At 45.4% G+C, this 20439-nt stretch overlaps 1 protein-coding gene across 3 annotated transcripts in view; it reads right to left on the bottom strand.

The window, feature by feature from the left end:
• Positions 1-20439, bottom strand: part of LOC115163536 (protein C-ets-1) — a 47323-nt gene that overhangs the window by 6253 nt on the left and 20631 nt on the right. For all 3 annotated transcript variants that reach the window (XM_029715520.1, XM_029715519.1, XM_029715521.1), the window contains 5 exons: positions 6321-6440; positions 5441-5641; positions 4795-4872; positions 4086-4331; positions 2413-2673 (listed from right to left, as the gene is read on the bottom strand). In XM_029715520.1, coding sequence (XP_029571380.1) covers positions 2413-2673; positions 4086-4331; positions 4795-4872; positions 5441-5641; positions 6321-6440 — 906 coding nt within the window. The remainder of the gene's footprint in view (positions 1-2412; positions 2674-4085; positions 4332-4794; positions 4873-5440; positions 5642-6320; positions 6441-20439) is intronic.

A 20439-nucleotide genomic window follows, 5' to 3' on the forward strand; every position in this document is an offset into this window, starting at 1 on the left:
ATTGATTAGTACAGACAACTTTGCAGATTACAAATTACCATGAGATGCCAATTGTGGCCATGAGTAATGCAATCTGAAGAATACATTGTCAGTGACGAACACTGTGTGTTCTGGTATTTCCCCTCTCCTCTACTAGCAACCTTGTGACTGCAATTTAACACAGAGGGGAGAAAGTCCCCAAAGACTAGATAGAGAATAGGAGACATTGTAACTAGTGTGTCAAGTGCATTAAAGCTATTGAGAGACAATTTCCCCTTAAATTGCTTCTCAAGTCTCCATAGATGTACTCAGTATGTTGTTGAAGCACCTTTGGCAGCGATTACAGCCTCGAGTCGCCTTGGGTATAACGCTACAAGCTTGTTACACCTGTATTTGGTCTGTCCCAATCTTCTCTGAAGATCCTGGGGAGTGTCAATGCACAGCTATTTTCAGGTCTCTCCAGAGATGTTCGATCGGGTTCAAGTCCAGGCTCTGGCTGGGCCACTCACGGTCATTCAGAGACTTGTCCCGAAGCCACTCCTGCGTTGTCTTGGCTGTGTGCTTAAGGTCATGGTTCTGTTGGAAGGTGAACCTTCGCACCAGTCTGAGGTCTTGAGCGCTCTGGAGCAGGTTTTCATCAAGGATCTCTCTGTACTTTGCTCCGTTCATCTATCTCTCAATCCTGACTAGTCTCCCAGTCCCTGCCGCTGAAAAACATCCCCACAGCATGATGCTGCCACCACAATGATTCACTGTAGGGATGGTGCCAGGTTTACTCCAGACGTGACGCTTGGCATTCAGGCAAAATAGTTCAATCATGGTTTCATCAGACCAGAGAATCTTGTTTCTCATGCTCTGAGAGTTTTTAGGTGCCTTTTGGCAAACTCTAATGTGCCTTTTACTGAGGAGTGGCTTCCGTCTGGCTACTACCATAAAGGCCTGATTGGTGGAATGCTGCAGAGATCGCTGTCCTTCTGGAAGGTTCTCCCATCTACACAGAGGAACTCTGGAGTTCTTACAGAGTGACCATGGGTTCTTGGTCACCTCCCTGACCAAGGCCCTTCTCCCCCGATTGCTCAGTTTGCCTGGGTGGCCAGCTCTAGGAAGAGTCTCGGTGGTTCCAAACTTCTTCCATTTAAGAATGATGGAGGTCACTGTGTTCTTGGGGACCTTCAATGCTGCAGAAATGTTGTGGTACCCTTCCCCAGATCTGTACCTCAACAAAATCCTGTCTCTGAGCTCTACGGACAATTCCTTCGACCTCATGGCTTGGTTTTTGCTCTGACATGCACTGTCAACAAATCATGTCCAATCAATTGAATTTACCACAGGTAGACTCCAATCAAGTTGCAGAAGCATCTCAAGGATGATCAATGGAAACAGGATGCACCTGAGTCTCATAGCAAAGGGTCTGAATACTTATGTAAATACGTATTCATTTATTTTTGCAAAAAAATTCAAAAAACCTGTTTTCACTTTGTCATTATGGGGTATTGTGTGTAGATTGATGAGGGAAAAAAGATTTAATCCATTTTAGAATAAGGCTGTAACGTAACAAAATTTGGAAAAAATCAAGGGGTCTGAATACTTTCCGAATGCACCGTATATACTTGTGCTCTATGTTGAAACATGGAGAATTCAACTCTCTTATGGAAAAAACACATGAATTTGTGTGTGAACTCATGTGATTTTCCACAATCATGTAGTTTTTCTGTAATGGCTATAGGTCCCAAAATGTAAAATGGTGAATAGGGATTTAAGTAGAAAAAATGTAAACTTTTTCACTATGTTTTTACAAAACAAACTGAAAACCTTGCCATAAAAAGAATACGAAAATAGAATGTGCCAGACCTTGGATCTTTTTTTAAACTTCTAAGATGTGTTTCTTTGTGTTTGAATAGAAGATAGAGTAGCTTTTTCATCAGGCACTGTAGGTAGAAAGGGGCCTTAACAGATGAACAGATATATCTACTCTAGTTTTAAGTGCAGGTATTGTTTTGTGTTTGCACCCAGGTTGCCAAGACGACCTGGAAAATAGGTTGAGATGCGGCCGCAGATAAAACGGTGCAGATGAGAAAGTCAGAGGTGCAAGACGAGGCGAGATGGAGAGAAGAGGCTGAGAGCAAATGTCTTGGTTTCCTGTGAGTGCATGACTCTGGAGCTGCAGTGCCGCAGGCTGTTATAGAGGTGTGTATATAAACGCTCTCAGCCAGAAGCTGTGCTGCCAGTTACAGAGACCCAATTACACTGAGGCACACCTACAGTATGTACATCTGCTGCAACTGCCTGGCAAACATGTAACATATGGCTCCATTGGGTGGCATAAAAACGCCTGTAAGAAGTAAGAAGGATGAACGTTTGGCCATATTTATTGTAGTTGATCGCACATTTTCCAAACTGTAACCTGTATTTTCTTCATTCATTTCGACTAACCTGTGTATCCTGCCAGTGCTGCAGCGGGGATGACAGGTTTGTCCTTGCTGAGGTCTGAGCGCTCCCTGACGTAGTCCTTGAAGGTTCCCTTGGGCTTGTGTCCGTGTAGGGTGCTGGGGTAGTCCTCGGAGTCGAAGCTGTCGTACGATGGGACGCGCTGCAGACTGCTGAAGGAGGACTGGCTGCTCCAGGACTGGGTCAGACGGTCACAGCTTTCAAAGCTCTCGTTGCTCTCAAACGAGTCCTGGCCTCCCAGCTTACCTGAGAGACAGAGAGGGGGAGAGCAGAATCTGTTCATTTTATTGCCTCATAGTGTGAGAGGGAATGAAAATAGAATTATCTGAAAGTAAATAGTTTAGAGCAGTGACATTACGATTTGACAGAGGACAATATTTATGGCAGGAATACACATTAGACACTGGCAGTAAATTACACTCTCACTGAGCTTCTTTGTTCTGTATAACGTAATGTATGGTCCTGGTCCCTTCATTTCACACTCAGTTTAGCATGTGTAACTGCTATTTGGTTTTGTCTAATTGGAAGAAGATCAATGCAAATTGCCTTGCTATTTCTGGCCTCGGCAAAGATAAAAGGAGCATTTCAACTGAGCGCTATTAAAGAATGAAAGATAATCCAGTGCCTCGACTGATACTGAAATCTTCAATTGCACAAATTGAAGCCACATGTGGTTTTCAGTGGTGCCACAAATACTTTCCCACATTTAGAAAGCACAATGCGCTGGGATTTATTAGGTACAAGGCCTGGACATACCTTGCAGGCGAATGCCTAGTCAGTCCACTGGACGGGCCTGTGTACTGTAAACTCCCTGACACCCCTTATTAATTTGTTAAACCGGGGGTTTTGAGAAGAAAATCCTCGCATTATTGGTATCAATGTAAACCACACTGTTAATTCTTCTCCAAACCATCAGTAGGAAAGCAAACAGTGGTGCATGTGGCAGGTAAACAGAACGATTAATGAGAAAGAAAAACCCCGCTCTGACACTATCTGTCACTCTCTGTCACTCTCTGTCACTCTCTGTCACTCTCTGTCACTCTCTGTCCTTGCTGAGAACCACCTCAAGGTTCAGATGTAAAAAACAGAGATGAGAAATTTGAGAGAAAAAAATGTGGTTGTTCTTGAAGGTTACCTCGCTTGGGCTGTTTTACATGAAAGCTATAGGGACAGACAGCGCTAACGCACCGTGTGGCTTTGTTCTCTTCTCACTCTGACATAAACAATTGACTTATTATCTCCTCGAGGCGGGTTTGCTTGAACCACAAGCCAGCCTTAGGGCCTCCTTTCTTCTATCGTGGTACATCCAGTGATGTGGCAGGGCAAGATTGGAGGGCGTCAGCGAAATCACACGCACACAGTGATGTTCACAAACCCAACCCAATTAGCTAGACCTCAAGACTCACACAAGGAGTTACAGTCAACACCGTGGAATGACTTATCATAGATTCATACTATATGGACTGAATCAGAGTCTCAGTCTTATGCACAACTAAGACATGGACTAAAGGCCTACTCACGTAATGGCCCCAAGTTACCCAAGTTAACTTGTTCCTCTTTGAGATAGGGCACCTAATACACAGCAGCTGTAACAGCCACACTTCACAAAATCTTAATTTCCAACCATTTCCTTCACTATCTTGTTTGTGACCCCTCACCTCTGCTGATGCGGCCCACACACATGTTGTCGGGGGAGACCACCTCCTGCTTGACTGAGAAGTAGTCCCCCTGCAGTGTGTTGAGGGGCATGTCCCTGAGGATGACGTTTGGGTATTCGCTCTCGTACTTGAGTGACAGCAGGTCCTCGGAGCTGATTGGGTGAAGGGTCTGGTAGGACTCTGTGATGAAGCCCGGCTCTGAGTATTCAGAGGGAGGAACGCACTGGGCATGCTCAATGCCATAGCCTGGAGAAACACAGGAGGAGGAGGAGGAGGAGAGAGAAGGAGGGAGGGAGGGAGACGGGAAGAGAGTGAGAGATAGAGACAGAGAGGGAGGTGGAGAGAGAGAAGGAGGGGGCGGGAGAGAGTGAGAGAGAGAGAGAGAGAGAGGGGGAAGAGAGTGAGTGATAGAGAGAGAGAGGGAGGTGGAGAGAGAGGAGGGGGCGGGAGAGAGCGAGAGAGAGAGAGAGAGAGAGAGCGACAGAGAGACAGAGAGAGAGAGAGAGAGAGAGGGAGAGAGAGAGAGAGAAATGGAGAGCTCAGTTGTGTAACTGCAACAACAAAAAATTACTGGACCTACTGTGCTGAGTTATATTCCCATTCTTTATGTATAGACATTGATTGACATAACATATTACATATTACCAAGCCATTAGTGCATTAGAGCCAGACTACGTACATAGGATTTAGTCTCTTCAGTGATACTTACTGACGAAGTAGTCTGAGGTATAGTGGGATTCCTGGAAGGTGGAGGTCAGGCCGTTGACAGGGAAATGTTTTGTGTCTTCTTCATGAAAAATAGATATCAACAGTCACTGACCCTGTCATTGATTTACTGTATCCTTTAACAGTCGTAAACACACTGCATTCAGTATGGTTGGGCCTGGCTGATTAAATATTAATGACCAGGAGGAAACGGAGGTCTTCCTCTTCATCTCAGATTACCATTTAAATGGTAACAGCGCTAACACTTGAAACCGTTTTGCACAAAGAGACTACAGCGGCAATGCTGTGCTTCAACACACACTACAGCTAATGTGATAGGTACAGTAGGCATTTCTAAGGCTTATGATTGATACCAGGGTTGGGCTCAATTTTGAATTGAAGGCAGTCATTTCAGGAAGTAAACAAAAATTGTAATTCAATATTCTGAAAAGGGCATTTATTTTCAATGACTTCTCAATGAACTGAAAACTAGAAGCTATTTATATCAACATTTTGGACATTTCTGAATTTGTTATTAAAATCCCTACCTGAATTGACTGCCTTCAATTCTAATTGAGCCCAACCCCGACTGGTATGTTGTACAGAGCATTATGTGTACTGTAGTACATCATGCTACAGCCTGGGCCTACCTTTCTGAAGCATCTCTAGATGTTCCCAGAGGATGTCGCCCACATAGTCAGGTGCTAGATCCAGGAAGCGTTCCTTCCCCAGGGCACACATACTGGCCCCGTTCATACAGAACTTGTGGAAGTCCACGCTCTTCAGGCTGAACTCGTTCACCGTCCACGTCAGCCACTCTCCCACGTGGCTCTCTGTCCACTGCCTGGGGTCTGAGAGGGACATGGGGGGAGAGGGAGGGACATGTCACTGAAGGGCCACCTGAGGTCACAGTCATACACATGGCGACAAGAAACCTCCACTCCACTCTGTTTTAATCTACCATCTCGTGAATTAGAATGGAGGTGAGGTATTATCAGGCCACAGAGCCATTTCTGTAGCGCATTCATTTTCATTAGCAGTTTCAGTGGGTCATATTTTAGACGTGCTGCTGCTGCTGTTAGAGGTAAGAGGTGAGGTGGTACAGATAAGTGGTGATACTAACAATAGACTGACAGTGAAACCCCAGCTATTTGCAGACTGGCTGGGAGGGCTGGACTGGGGAAACCAAACATAGACATGCTGCATCCTATAATATCAAAATGGTAAGCTCTGTGGTATGCCTCAATCGAAGAACAATCATGAATAATTTCTGTCTGTCTCTCTACCACGGCTTTCTCTGAATCCTACAGTCTGTCTGACAACCAATACACTCAATCTGTCATTTTGTATATAATATCACCACTTAGCTATCTTTAGTCATACTGAGAGGAGGGGTTTAGGTTTTGAGTGTGTGTAGGGAAATATGTCACAGTGGGTAATCAAAAAATATGCATGTAAAGTGAGACATAGGAAGGGAAAGAGAGAGAAAGACACAGAAAGATAAAGTAAGCCCTTGTTTAAGTGCTTTACCTTTGGGAATGGCCAGTCGTTGCTGTTCCTTTGTGAAGCCGCTGAACGTGTCCTTCAGAGCCTGAGACATCATCTCTTTACTCCCTGGAGTGAGCAGGGGCACGTCTCCACACTCCAGATCTGTCAGTCACACAGGAGAGAGAGACTAGCAGTCAGACTCAGCGCACAGAACACAGGGCCACACACACACACACACACACACACACACACACACACACACACACACACACACACACACACACACACACACTCACACACACACACACACACACACACACACACACACACACACACACACACACACACACACACACACACACACACACACACACACACAGCCGCCGTGATGAAGCACTTGGCTGAACAATTACATCCTGTCCAGACAGACAGTGTATCGACTTGGGAGAGAATCAATTATACTATGGCAGCTGCCGCAAACGCTTTGGTCACATACGCGTGCACACCAACAACACATGCTCCAGCTTCCGCTGTCCGTGTTGTCCAAGTGCCTCAAAGCAAAGAGTTGTTTGTTTGGCAATATAATACATGAATGCCTCACATATGGACAAGGTAGAAGCCATTCTCACTGGGGACCCAGTGGGTAGGACTCACAGAGTGGGGCTGATACCTATCACTGTGACCTCTTATGCCCCCTTCCCCCCAGAGGTCAGGGACGAGGTGATGATGTCACCCTAAGCCCTGCCAGGCTGGAGGGGGTGGGGGTAAGGGGTCGAGGTGGGTGGGTGGGTGGAGGGTGAGTGTCTCTGTGGTCCCGGACACACAGGCCCACTGTTCTCTCCTCACAGCCAGTGGGCACCCAGCATGAGACAGAGTACTCTTTGATGGCGTTAAACAGTGCCTGATGACTCGCATTGATCTAATTAGACTCTACCAGGCTACAGAGGGGTGGAGGGAGGGGGAGAGGGAAAGCCCCCAGGGCAGGAGCGCTAGACTAGAGTGCTAAAATTTTACTTGGATCAAGACAGCAACAGACAAAACTAAGACATGGAAAGAGAGAAAGCGAGACAAACACAGACAGACAGACAGACAATGACTGTGACAGTCTTCTGTGAATGAATATATAAATCGCCACATTTCATAACAAAGAAAGGCATAAGTGATTACCACGGCTGTATGTCACTCTGTCTCTATCACCTCTCGCCGTGTGAGGTAAACTACCAGATCACAAGCAGGCCCAGAGGGAGGCTGGAGACGTTTTGTCACCCCTCTGCTGTCTCTCGACGCCATAAATGTTCTGGCATCTCTGCCCTGGTTTGATCTGCCAGCCCAGCGAAGGGGAGGCCGTGGCGATGTGCAGTTCATGCGTGTTTTCACTGCTCATCAACGTTCCCGACTTCGTCTGGAATGCACAACAGCTGTCGTTCCTCTGTGGAACTGTAACTCAACGCTGCCCGTCTGGAACCCAAGGCTCTCTCTCTCTCTCTGTCTAACCGCTGGAAGCTGACAGGCCAAATTATGCAGAGTGCCCAAATGGAAGCGAACCATAACACTGCCGGTGTGTGATTCGATTAGGCCTCCATGCTCCCTCTCTCTCCATTTGGAAGTCCTGATTATACTACATATTACAGTAACCACTCTATTGGCTTGGTTATGCATTTCTACCGTATCATGCTATTTTAGTATCATATTACAAAAGACTGAAGAGACTATTGTCAGACAAGGCCCATTCTGAAATTAAAATAAAACGAGACCTGACTGTATAGCGTACACCATGTCCCTGACTGCACGGTCGTCTTGACCATCTCCACCGAGACGGCTGGTTGTTGAGTAACTACGTAGGGTTAGATAGCGCTAGTGGAGAGCGCTCGCTGGCTGAGATGAGATGGAGCTTGCTCAGAGTCAGACTGTGCCTGGGCTTTGATATCTATCAAAGACAGAGACTGAGAGAATGTTGAAGTTTATTTTACATGGATAGAGTGGAGTTTGTCTGCACTTTGGAACCAGCTCGCGCTGCCCTCTCGCCATCCCCACGCTGGGCTTCGCAGGCCTAAAGCTGTCTTAAAACCAGGGTCCCATCAAAGACACAGAGCTCCCTCTGGGTGAGCAGGTGGGGGTTCATATTGTACAGACGCCCACCAGCTGAAACAGGCAGTTTTAAACCCCAGATAAGACTCATATTGGTTATAACTTAACCAATGTGAGTGTGTCTGAACTGCACAATATTCATGTTTTAACTTCAACATGATATTTCCTGGTGCATGAAACTCCTATAGACTGAACTGAATTTGATTCTGTCTTACACATTACAAATGATTACATTTCATACAGTATACTGTGAATGGTACTCACTCCCTCTCTAAACAACCCATGCAGTTCTCTGTAAGATAGCTAATGTACTGTACATCTAATAACTGGGGAGGCTGGCTTGGGTATAGTGTCTCTGCTAAATTATGAGGCCCTGATATGGTTTCAATGCCTGGGAGTCTGATTAGGGCAGGTTGGGCAGGGTCAGTATCACTGAGACTTAAGCATCTGCGAGCCACCTTCACACACAGAGTGGTAGTCTATCTTAGGATAAGACCCATCCATTTAGTGGACTGACAGTGTGATTGGGTTTAATATGTATTGTGATTATGACAGGAGAAGGGTAAGATTGGTGATCTATGACACCCACAACTTAGATTACAGTGGAGAGAGGGAGGACCGTGCCTGCATGTGGCTTATGGTAAATAGTCTTATTGCCTACCAATTAGGAAAAAATATGGATCATTCAATTATTTATTAGAAATGGTATGCAAAATGGGACTATATTATCATTGATAGACAGTGGGAGAGAGATGTCCTGTAGATTTACTGTAAAATATATTGATAGCCCCTGGTTGGTGTGCAGAGCTCCACAATGATATCTGTCCCCAGAGACGCCCACTGAATAAATGCTGTGTGTGCCGGAAAAGCATACCTCTTCCCCCACTCCTAACCTTCCCTGCAGACAAAGGTTCCAGTCCACACCTCTGGCGCTCAGGTCTATTAGCAGCGAGGAACAGGAGGAGGGAGACACGTGAACCGAATTATTAGTCTTCTTCGCCTGTGCGCCGGAGCGAGGATGTGAAATCTTGCGGCCGGGGCCATGGCCCTAAGGAACCGTGGTGGGGCTGGTGCGGGGCAGAGCAAGTCAGGGTGGGGTAGGGTGGGTGAGGTGAGTGGAGTGGAGGGAGAGTGGAAGGATGAGTCATTGAGCTGTAATGTGAGTCGATCACAGGACTGACTGGGGGGAGATGAATGAATGAAAAGGGAGGCCTCAGAGTGCTCCCTCTGTCTGACATCAGAGTGGGAATGGTGCCATCTCCCTGCCTCTGGCTGAGACTGCTGTGTTCATTCATAAACCCCCTGCTACGATGCTGCCTCTGCTTCAGATGATGCAACGACATGCATGGAGCAGGAAACTTCTACCGACACAATGGGAGAAAGAAGCACTGTGCTATCATGTGGCTATAAATAGTCCTAGACTGAGTGTGTATGAATGTGTGTGTGTCCATTTAGGTCTGTCATTGTGTGTGAGAGAGAAAGAGAGTTGGTGTGCGATCAAAGAAGGGAGGACGTCTACGGGGCTATTCAGTGGACTGCCAGATATTTCAGCAGTGAAATGCTTTTAAAGCCATAAAGGTCTGATTTATTTCAGTCTAATGTGAGATTAACATCTTTGGCTAACAATACACCTGTCTTTCTCCTTCTCTCACTCTACAGCGCTTTGTGGGTGGTACGGCTATATTTATGTATTCGACTGAGTCCACTTCCTGAGGCTAAGGTGTCACTTCCCAGAGAGAGCTAGAGAGAGGTGAGAGGTGGGTTGAGCGGGTTGGGCCTTTCAGGGCCAACCCAGGTTAACCCCTTTACCGAAAATATACCTCTGAGGCTTTATGGTTTATTAGGCAGCGGTGGTGGGTACCACCAGGGGGTCCTACCAACTCAGGGACCCCCTGTCCAGAGGTGACGCTGCTATCTGAGAGAGGCTTTGATGGAGATTTGTATCAGTCCCAGTCTGGGAGCACGGGGTCATAAACCCCGCTGAGTTAAAGAGAGAGCATTCAGCCCTACAGAGTAGAGCAGCAGGGGAAATAAGTGGTGGGGAAGGGGAGGGGAGGGGGGGGGGGTCAGAGGGCACTCTAAATTCTGAGAGGTCCGCTTGTTCTGTCGCTATTTGGATATCCATGTGAGGGCCAGGGCCAGAGACAGGAATAGAAGTGGCCGCTTGCCACTCGCTAGAGGAGGCTGCCGGGCCGGTAGATTAGTGGTGTTACAGCAGGACCGACAGTGGGCCAGGGCCAGATGAGGGCCAGCCCAGGCGCTGCTCTGAGGTCACAGGCTGGGGCTATCCCCCCATCCATCTAGCCGTCCATTGCATCCTGTTGAAACAGAGTTGCTATTCTTAGGGCTCCACCACTGTCTGCTGTGCGTCCTCTCCCTTCACAAGCCTGTGGTGCTCAGCCTCCAGACCAGACCTGTCACTACTACTACTGTCGACCAGACTTGTAACTACAACTACTGTTCACCAGACCTGTAACTACTACTACTGTTCACCAGACCTGTCACTACTACTACTGTTGACCAGACCTGTAACTACTACCACTGTTGACCAGACCTGTAACTACTACTACTGTTGACCAGTCCTGTAACTATTACTACTGTTCACCAGACTTGTAACTACTACTACTGTTGACAAGACCTGTAACTACTACTACTGTTGACCAGACTTGTAACTACTACTACTGTTGACAAGACCTGTAACTACTACTACTGTTGACCAGACTTGTAACTACTACTACTGTTGACCAGACCTGTAACTACTACTACTGTTGACCAGACCTGTAACTACTACTACTGTTGACCAGTCCTGTAACTATTACTACTGTTGACCAGACCTGTAAATACTACTACTGTTGACCAGACCTGTAACTACTACTACTGTTGACAAGACCTGTAACTACTACTACTGTTGACCAGACCTGTAACTACTACTACTGTTGACCAGACTTGCAACTACTACTACTGTTGACCAGACCCGTAACTACTACTACTGTTGACCAGACCCGTAACTACTACTACTGTTGACCAGACCTGTAACTACTACTACTGTTGACCAGACTTGCAACTACTACTACTGTTGACCAGACTTGTAACTACTACAACTGTTGACCAGACTTGCAACTACTACTACTGTTGACCAGACTTGTAACTACTACTACTGTTGACCAGACTTGCAACGACTACTACTGTTGACCAGACCTGTAACTATTACTACTGTTGGCCAGACCTGTAAATACTACTATAACTACTACTGCTGTTGACCAGACTTGTAACGACTACTACTGTTGACCAGACCTGTAACTACTACTACTGTTGACCAGACCTGTAAATACTACTATAACTACTACTACTGTTGACCAGACTTGCAACGACTACTACTGTTGACCAGACCTGTAACGACTACTACTGTTGACCAGACCTGTAAATACTACTATAACTACTACTACTGTTGACCAGACCCGTGACTGCTACCACTGTTGACCAGACTTGTAACTACTACTACTGTTGACCAGACCTGAAACTACTACTACTGTTGACCAGACTTGTAACTACTACTACTGTTATCCAGATTTGTAACTACTACTACTGTTGACAAGACCTGCAACTACTACTACTGTTGACCAGACTTGCAACTACTACTACTGTTGACCAGACCTGTAACTACTACTACTGTTGACCAGACCTGTAAATACTACTGCTGTTGACCAGACTTGCAACTACTACTACTGTTGACCAGACCTGTAACTACTACTACTGTTGACCAGACCTGTAAATACTACCACTGTTGACCAGACCTGTAACTACTACTACTGTTAACCAGACTTGTAACTACTACTACTGTTATCCAGACTTGTAAATACTACCACTGTTGACCAGACCTGTAACTACTACTACTGTTAACCAGACTTGTAACTACTACTACTGTTATCCAGACCTGTAACTACTACTACTGTTGACCAGACCTGTAACTACTACTAGTGTTGACCAGACCCGTAACTACTACTACTGTTGACCAGACCTGTAACTACTACTACTGTTGACAAGACCTGTAAATACTACTACTGTGGACCAGATTTGTAACCACTACTACTTTTAACCAGACTTGGTACTACTACCACTGTTGACCAGACCTGTAACTACTACTACTGTTGACAAGACCTGTAACTACTACTACTGTTGACCAGACTCGTAACTACTATAACTGTTGACCAGACTTGTAAATACTACTACTGTTGACCAGATCTGGAAATACTACTGCTGTTGACCAGATTTGTAACTACTACTACCGTTGACCAGACCCGTAACCACTACTACTGTTGACCAGATTTGTAACTACTACTACCGTTGACCAGTCCATTAACTACTACTACTGTTGACCAGATTTGTAACTACTACTACCGTTGACCAGACCATGAACTACTACTACTGTTGACCAGACCCGTAACCACTACTACTGTTGACCAGATTTGTAACTACTACTACCGTTGACCAGACCATTAACTACTACTACTGTTGACCAGACCCATAAGCACTACTACTGTTGACCACCAGACCTGTTACTACTACTACTGTTGACCAGACCATTAACTACTACTACTGTTGACCAGACCCGTAACTACTACTACTGTTGACCAGACCTGTAACTACTACTACTGTTGACCAGTCCTGTAACTACTACTACTGTTGACCAGACCCGTAACTATTACTACTGTTGACCAGACCTGTAACTACTACTACTGTTGACCAGTCCTGTAACTACTACTACTGTTATCCAGACCTGTAACTACTACTACTGTTGACCAGACCCGTAACTACTACTACTGTTGACCAGACCTGTAACTACTACTACTGTTGACCAGACCCATAACTACTACTAATGTTGACCAGGCCTGTTACAACTACTACTGTTGACCAGACCCATAACTACTACTACTGCTGATGACCAGACTTGTAACTACTACCACTGTTGGCCAGACCCGTAAATACTTCTACTTTTGACCAGACCTGTAACTACTACTACTGTTGACCAGACCCATAACTACAACTATAGCTACTACTGCTGTTGACCAGACTTGTAACTACTACAACTGTTGACCAGTGCTGTAACAACTGATACTGTTGACCAGACCAGTAACTACTACTACTGTTGACTAGACTTGTAACTACTAGTACTGTTGAAACAGACCCGTAATTACTAGCTGCAAAATCTGGACCCCTACAAATCAGCCGGGCTAGACAATCTGGACCCTCTCTTTCTAAAATGATCTGCCGAAATTGTTGCAACCCCTATTACTAGCCTGTTCAACCTCTCTTTCGTATCGTCTGAGATTCCCAAAGATTGGAAAGCTGCCGCGGTCATCCCCCTCTTCAAAGGGGGAGACACTCTAGACCCAAACTGCTACAGACCTATATCTGTCCTACTCTGCCTTTCTAAGGTCTTCGAAGGCAAAGTTAACAAACAGATTACGGACCATTTCGAATCCCACCGTACCTTCTCCGCTATGCAATCTGGTTTCAGAGCTGGTCATGGGTGCACCTCAGACACGCTCAAGGTCCTAAACGATATCATAACCGCCATCAATAAGAGACATTACTATGCAGCCATATTCATCGACCTGGCTAAGGCTTTCGACTCTGTCAATCACAACATACTTATTGGCAGACTCAACAGCCTTGGTTTATCAAATGATTGCCACGCATGGTTGACCAAATACTTCTCTGATAGAGTTCAGCATGTCAAATCGGAGGGTCTGTCGTCCGAACCTCTGGCAGTCTCTATGGGGGTGCAACAGGGTTCAATTCTCGGGGCGACTCTCTTCTCTGTATACATCAATGATGTCGCTCTTGCTGCTGGTGACTCTTTGAATGTCCTCTACGCAGACAACACCATTCTGTAAACTTCTGGCTCTTCTTTGGACACTGTTAACTATCCTCCAGATGAGCTTCAATGCCATACAAGTCTCCTTCCATGGCCTCCAACTGCTCTTAAATGCAAGTAAAACTAAATGCATGCTCTTCAACCGATTGCTGCCCGCACCTGCCCGCCCGTCCAGCATCACTACTCTGGACTGTTCTGACTTAGAATATGTGGACAACTACAAAAACCTAGGTGTCTGGTTAGACTGTAAACTCTCCTTCCAGACTCACATTAAACATCTCCAATCCAAAATTAAATCTAGAATTGGCATCCTATTTCGCAACAAAGCATCCTTCACCCATGCTGCCAAACATACCCTCGTAAAACTGACCATCCTACCGATCCTCGACTTCGGAGATGTCATTTACAAAATAGCCTCTAACACTCTACTCAACAAATTGGATGCAGTCTATCACAGTGCCATCAGTTTTGTCACCAAAGCCCCATATACTACCAACCACTGTGACCTGTATGCTCTCGTTGGCTGGCCCTCGCTTCATACTCATCGCCAAACCCACTGGCTCCAGGTCATCTACAAGTCTCTGCTAGGTAAAGCCCCACCTTATCTCAGCTCACTGGTCACCATAGCAGCACCCACCCGTAGCACACTCTCCAGCAGGTATATCTCACTGGTCACCCCCAAAGCCAATTATTCCTTTGGCCGCCTCTCCTTCCAGTTCTCTGCTGCCAATGACTGCAACAAACTGCAAAAATCACTGGAGACTGGAGACTTATCTCCCTCACTAGCTTTAAGCACCAGCTGTCAGAGCAGCTAACAGATCACTACACCTGTACATAGCCCATCTGTAAATAGCCCATCCACCTACCTCATCCCCATACTGTATTTATTTATTTATCTTGCTCCTTTGCACCCCAGTATCTCTACTTACACATTCATCTTCTGCACATTCTACCATTCCAGTGTTTAATTGCTATATTGTAATTACTTCGCCACCATGGCCTATTTATTGCATACTACCTCATTTGCAAATGCTGTATATAGACTTTTTCTACTGTATTATTGATTATATGTTTGTTTATTCCATGTGTAACTCTGTGTTCTTGTATGTGTCGAACTGCTTTGCTTTATCTTGGCCAGGTCGCAGTTGCAAATGAGAACTTGTTCTCAACTAGCCTAACTGGTTAAATAAAGGTGAAATAAAATAAAAAAAATAAAAAATACTACTAATGTTGACCAGCCCTGTGACTACTACTACCGTTGACCAGACCCATAACTACAACTATAACTACTACTGTTGACCAGACCTGTAACTACTACTACTGTTGACCAGACCCATAACTACAACTATAACTACTACTGTTGACCAGACCTGAAACTACTACTACTGTTGACCAGACCTGTAACTACTACTACTGTTGACCAGACCCGTAACTACTACTGCTGTTGACCAGACCTGTAACAACTACTACTGTTGACCAGACCTGTAACTACTACTACTGTTGACCAGACCTGAAACTACTACTACTGTTGACCAGACCCGTAACTACTACTACTGTTGACCAGACCTGTAACTACTACTACTGTTGACCAGACCTGTAAATACTACTATAACTACTACTACTGTTGACCAGACCCGTAACTACTACTACTGTTGACCAGACCTGTAACTACTACTACTGTTGACCAGACCTGAAACTACTACTACTGTTGACCAGACCCGTAACTACTACTACTGTTGACCAGACTTGTAACTACTACTACTATTGACCAGACCCATAACTACAAATATAACTACTACTGTTGACCAGACCTGTAACTACTACTACTGTTGACCAGACCTGTAACTACTACTACTGTTGACCAGACCTGTAACTACTACTATAACTACTACTACTGTTGACCAGACCTGTAAATACTACTATAACTACTACTACGGTTGACCAGACCTGTAACTACTACTACTGTTGACCAGACCCATAACTACAAATATAACTACTACTGTTGACCAGACCTGTAACTACTACTACTGTTGACCAGACCCGTAACTACTGCTACTGTTGACCAGACCTGTAACTTCTACTACTGTTGACCAGACCTGTAACTACTACTACTGTTGACCAGACCTGTAACTACTACTACTGTTGACCAGACCCGTAACTACTACTACTGTTGACCAGACCTGTAACTACTACTACTGTTGACCAGACCTGTAACTACTACTACTGTTGACCAGACCCGTAACTACTACTACTGTTGACCAGACCTGTAACTACAACTACTGTTGACCAGACCTGTAACTACTACTACTGTTGACAAGACCTGTAACTACTACTACTGTTGACCAGACCTGTAACTACTACTACTGTTGACAAGACCTGTAACTACTACTACTGTTGACCAGACCTGTAACTACTACTACTGTTGACCAGACCTGTAACTACTACTACTGTTGACCAGACCTGTAACTACTACTACTGTTGACCAGACCAGTAACTACTACTACTGTTGACCAGACCTGTAACTACTACTACTGTTGACCAGACCAGTAACTACTACTACTGTTGACCAGACCTGTAACTACTACTACTGTTGACCAGACCTGTAACTACTACTACTGTTGACCAGACCCGTAACTACTACTACTGTTGACCAGACCTGTAACTACTACTACTGTTGACCAGACCTGTAACTACTACCACTGTTGACCAGACCTGTAACTACTACTACTGTTGACCAGACCTGTAACTACTACTACTGTTGACCAGACTTGTAACTACTACCACTGTTGACCAGACCTGTAACTACTACTACTGTTGACCAGACCTGTAACTACTACTACTGTTGACCAGACCTGTAACTACTACTACTGTTGACCAGACCTGTAACTACTACCACTGTTGACCAGACCTGTAACTACTACTACTGTTGACCAGACCTGAAACTACTACTACTGTTGACCAGACCTGTAAATATGACTATAACTACTACCACTGTTGACCAGACCTGTAACTACTACTACTGTTGACCAGACCTGTAAATACTACTATAACTACTACTACTGTTGACCAGACCCGTAACTACTACTACTGTTCACCAGACCTGTAACTACTACTACTGTTGACCAGACCTGTAACTACTACTACTGTTGACCAGACCTATAGCTACTACTACTGTTGACCAGACCCGTAACTACTACTACTGTTGACCAGACCTATAGCTACTACTACTGTTGACCAGACCTATAGCTACTACTACTGTTGACCAGACCCGTGGCTACTACTACTGTTGACCAGACCTATAGCTACTCTTCAGTCTGTCTGTCTCTCTTTACAACAAAACACATAGCTCTCAAGGAGCACCACTCTGATGCTAACAGAGACTAATGCCCCATAGCTGCTCTTCTCTCTTTCTCTCTCGTCTCTATCTTTGAAATCACATTAGTTTCTGATGTGTAGTAAGTGCATTAACTCCATATTGTTTACCAGTCTTAGTTCTTGCGTGATAACATTAGCTGCCTTTTTCAATTGATCGCTGTCTATGCCTGGTGGAGTGTATTTCTCTTGAAAGCCGGTGGAAATTCCCTGCTTTCTGCAGAAGGGATAAAACTGAGACAAAGCTCTTACTAATGGCTCATGGTCACCATCTATGCTGCTCACGATCATACACTCAATGCTTCAATCATAGAGAAAGAGCAGATGGTTTTATGCGTCTTCAAAATAGAAGTGACGACTGGGTTACAAAATGTCTCACTCTGCAAAACTACATACACAGATTGTGCAATGCCCCAACTCTCTATGAAAAACACCTACAACACATTTCAGCATTTCACAACCCTCCAATCCACCCAAGGCAAGGAACAAGGGATAAAAGCAGGAGAAGTCTGTTCTATGTTGTTTGTGAGTTAACCAGGGCTCTGGTTAGCTGTTAGAGTACATGCTAGAGAGCAGAGCAGGTGGTGTGAGATTAGCGGCATGTAGCATCTTTCCCTGGCCCCAGCCCTGCTGTAAACACACAGAGGATGCTCTGAGGGAACTGTTTAGGCGTTAAAGCAAACACACAAAATATCTGACAAACAGTTTACCTGCTCGCTTGCATTCTTCTAACAAACCCACCGTGCCTGGCCCCTTTTCAGTCTATACTGCAACATTCCGTGAGTACAGTTTCCTGACACCATTCTGTAATATGGCGGGAAGCGATACCGACTGAAAGTAGGGGGAATATGTCATATTAATGGAATATTCATTCATTCAACAGTTCTCTTTGTGACATTCTACGCACACAAACACTATGAGCCATGGATACAATTCTACATCACACAGCTTAATGCACTCTGCACATTCTAAAGCATGGGCGACAGATGGATAGTGGATAAATAAATTCCCTGCAGACCACATTGTTTTCATGTTGCGTACCATACATTCCTCTGGTGTTTTACAATCACTAATGTGTTTCTCACAGCTTTCTTGTGTGCCTTTAGTGTGACCGAAAATAGCTGTGGCCCCCTTAGAAAATGGTTGGAGGTCAAATAGTTGAATTACTCTCTATTTTGGATGGAACAGTGTTGTTTTCGAGTTGAAATTAGTGTTTGTACAACATATCAAACGTCTGGTTACTTTTTTTACCTCTATCTCAATATAGGTGTTTTTTGATGCAATGCAACACTTCAGAGAGATATAGCTGTGTGTGTGCTGATCAAATGATGTGTAAGAGATAACAGCAACTCATGGAAAATATGCACGCAAGCGTACAAACCCTTACACTCACTCACACACTCATCCAAATGCAGGTATAGGCAAAACATTGAGTAGATGTGACTCACACTGTCAAAGAATGACTGGACTTAACATTGTGTTCCTCTTGACGTGAGTAAACATGACGCAAGAAATTAGGCTTTCTAAAAGAATGTTGTCATTTACTCACCATTTGTAATTTATTCCTCAGAGGTTCCCATAAAAACACACTGGAGTCTGAGGTCTGAGTGTTGAGGCAGGAGCACGTAGAGAGACCTCTTAATGTGGTTTTATGAGAAACTGCCAGTGGACTGTGTCCCAGCAGCTCTTTAGTGGTGGAAGTGAACGGTGTCAAAGACAAGTTCTCATTAGGATGGGCCCTTGGGACTCCTCCAGATGCCCACAGTAACTGTTATTAGCAACACTCAGTCTGGAGATTGCCAGGCCAGACCACTCACTACATCCAAAATATGCAGATATGAAGAAAGAGAGAGAAGGAGCCAGGTCGCAGCTGTAAATGAGAACTTGTTCTCAACTGGCCTACCTGGTTAAATAAAGGTGAAATAAATAAATAAAAATGCTAAGGCATCCAGCTGTTACAAACACCCAACTCCCAACCAACCAACCACAGCCTGAGCCCCAACCCCAACCTCTCTTCCTTGGGGTGCCAGAGCAGAGCACATGTGCCTCCGATTTGACTGTGCCTGCATCACTGAGGCCCGACTCGACGTGAGAGCGCCACAGAGTCTCACCTACATCATACAGCTCTCCTCCCTCGCCACAGCTTTCCTTATTGTTCTCTGCTAAGGAGAGCAGACCTGCTTGTCAATACCCCTCTGATGTAGTAGGGTTGACATACATTAAAGCGCAGTCTGTGGCTCATGGGACGTTCACTACTAGCCTGATTACAAAAGCAGCCCACATGCTGACTCCAAAAACAGGTGGTCTGCAGAAAACCGAAAATGCATACAAAAGGGAATTAGGAAAATCTGCGCCACTGGCCGTAAGCAAAAGACTGGGCCGTCCTCGGAGGACACCAGATTGATGTCTATACCAGACAAAGCATCGTTTACTCTGGGCAAACAACCTCCCGATGAGGAACTGTAAAACAGCAGTATGGGACAGAAATACATGTAGTGCAACACACAGGGAATGGTGGGACGTGTGGGAGGTGGTTGGCCACACCTCCAGACATAGCTATGGTTTGGTGAGGCAGCGTGGAGCCCACCAGTTAGCTCTCCCAGTCAGCACAGTAATGTAGAGTAATGGGGAGAGGAAGGGCCTGTGGCGGCAGGAGGCAGCCGGTGGCACGCGGTGGTGTGGCGGGTGCTGTGACTCAGGGATTAGCAGAGACTGACAGATGGCTGGGATGAGACAGACCGACGCCACATCAAGGCCTGAGGTGATGTTAGACTGAGAGATGCTCATGTGGCCCACAGAGGGGATGGAAAAGAGGAAGGAGAG

The sequence above is a fragment of the Salmo trutta genome, chromosome 26, assembly GCF_901001165.1.
Source record: "Salmo trutta chromosome 26, fSalTru1.1, whole genome shotgun sequence".
In the NCBI taxonomy this organism is placed as follows: domain Eukaryota; kingdom Metazoa; phylum Chordata; class Actinopteri; order Salmoniformes; family Salmonidae; genus Salmo; species Salmo trutta.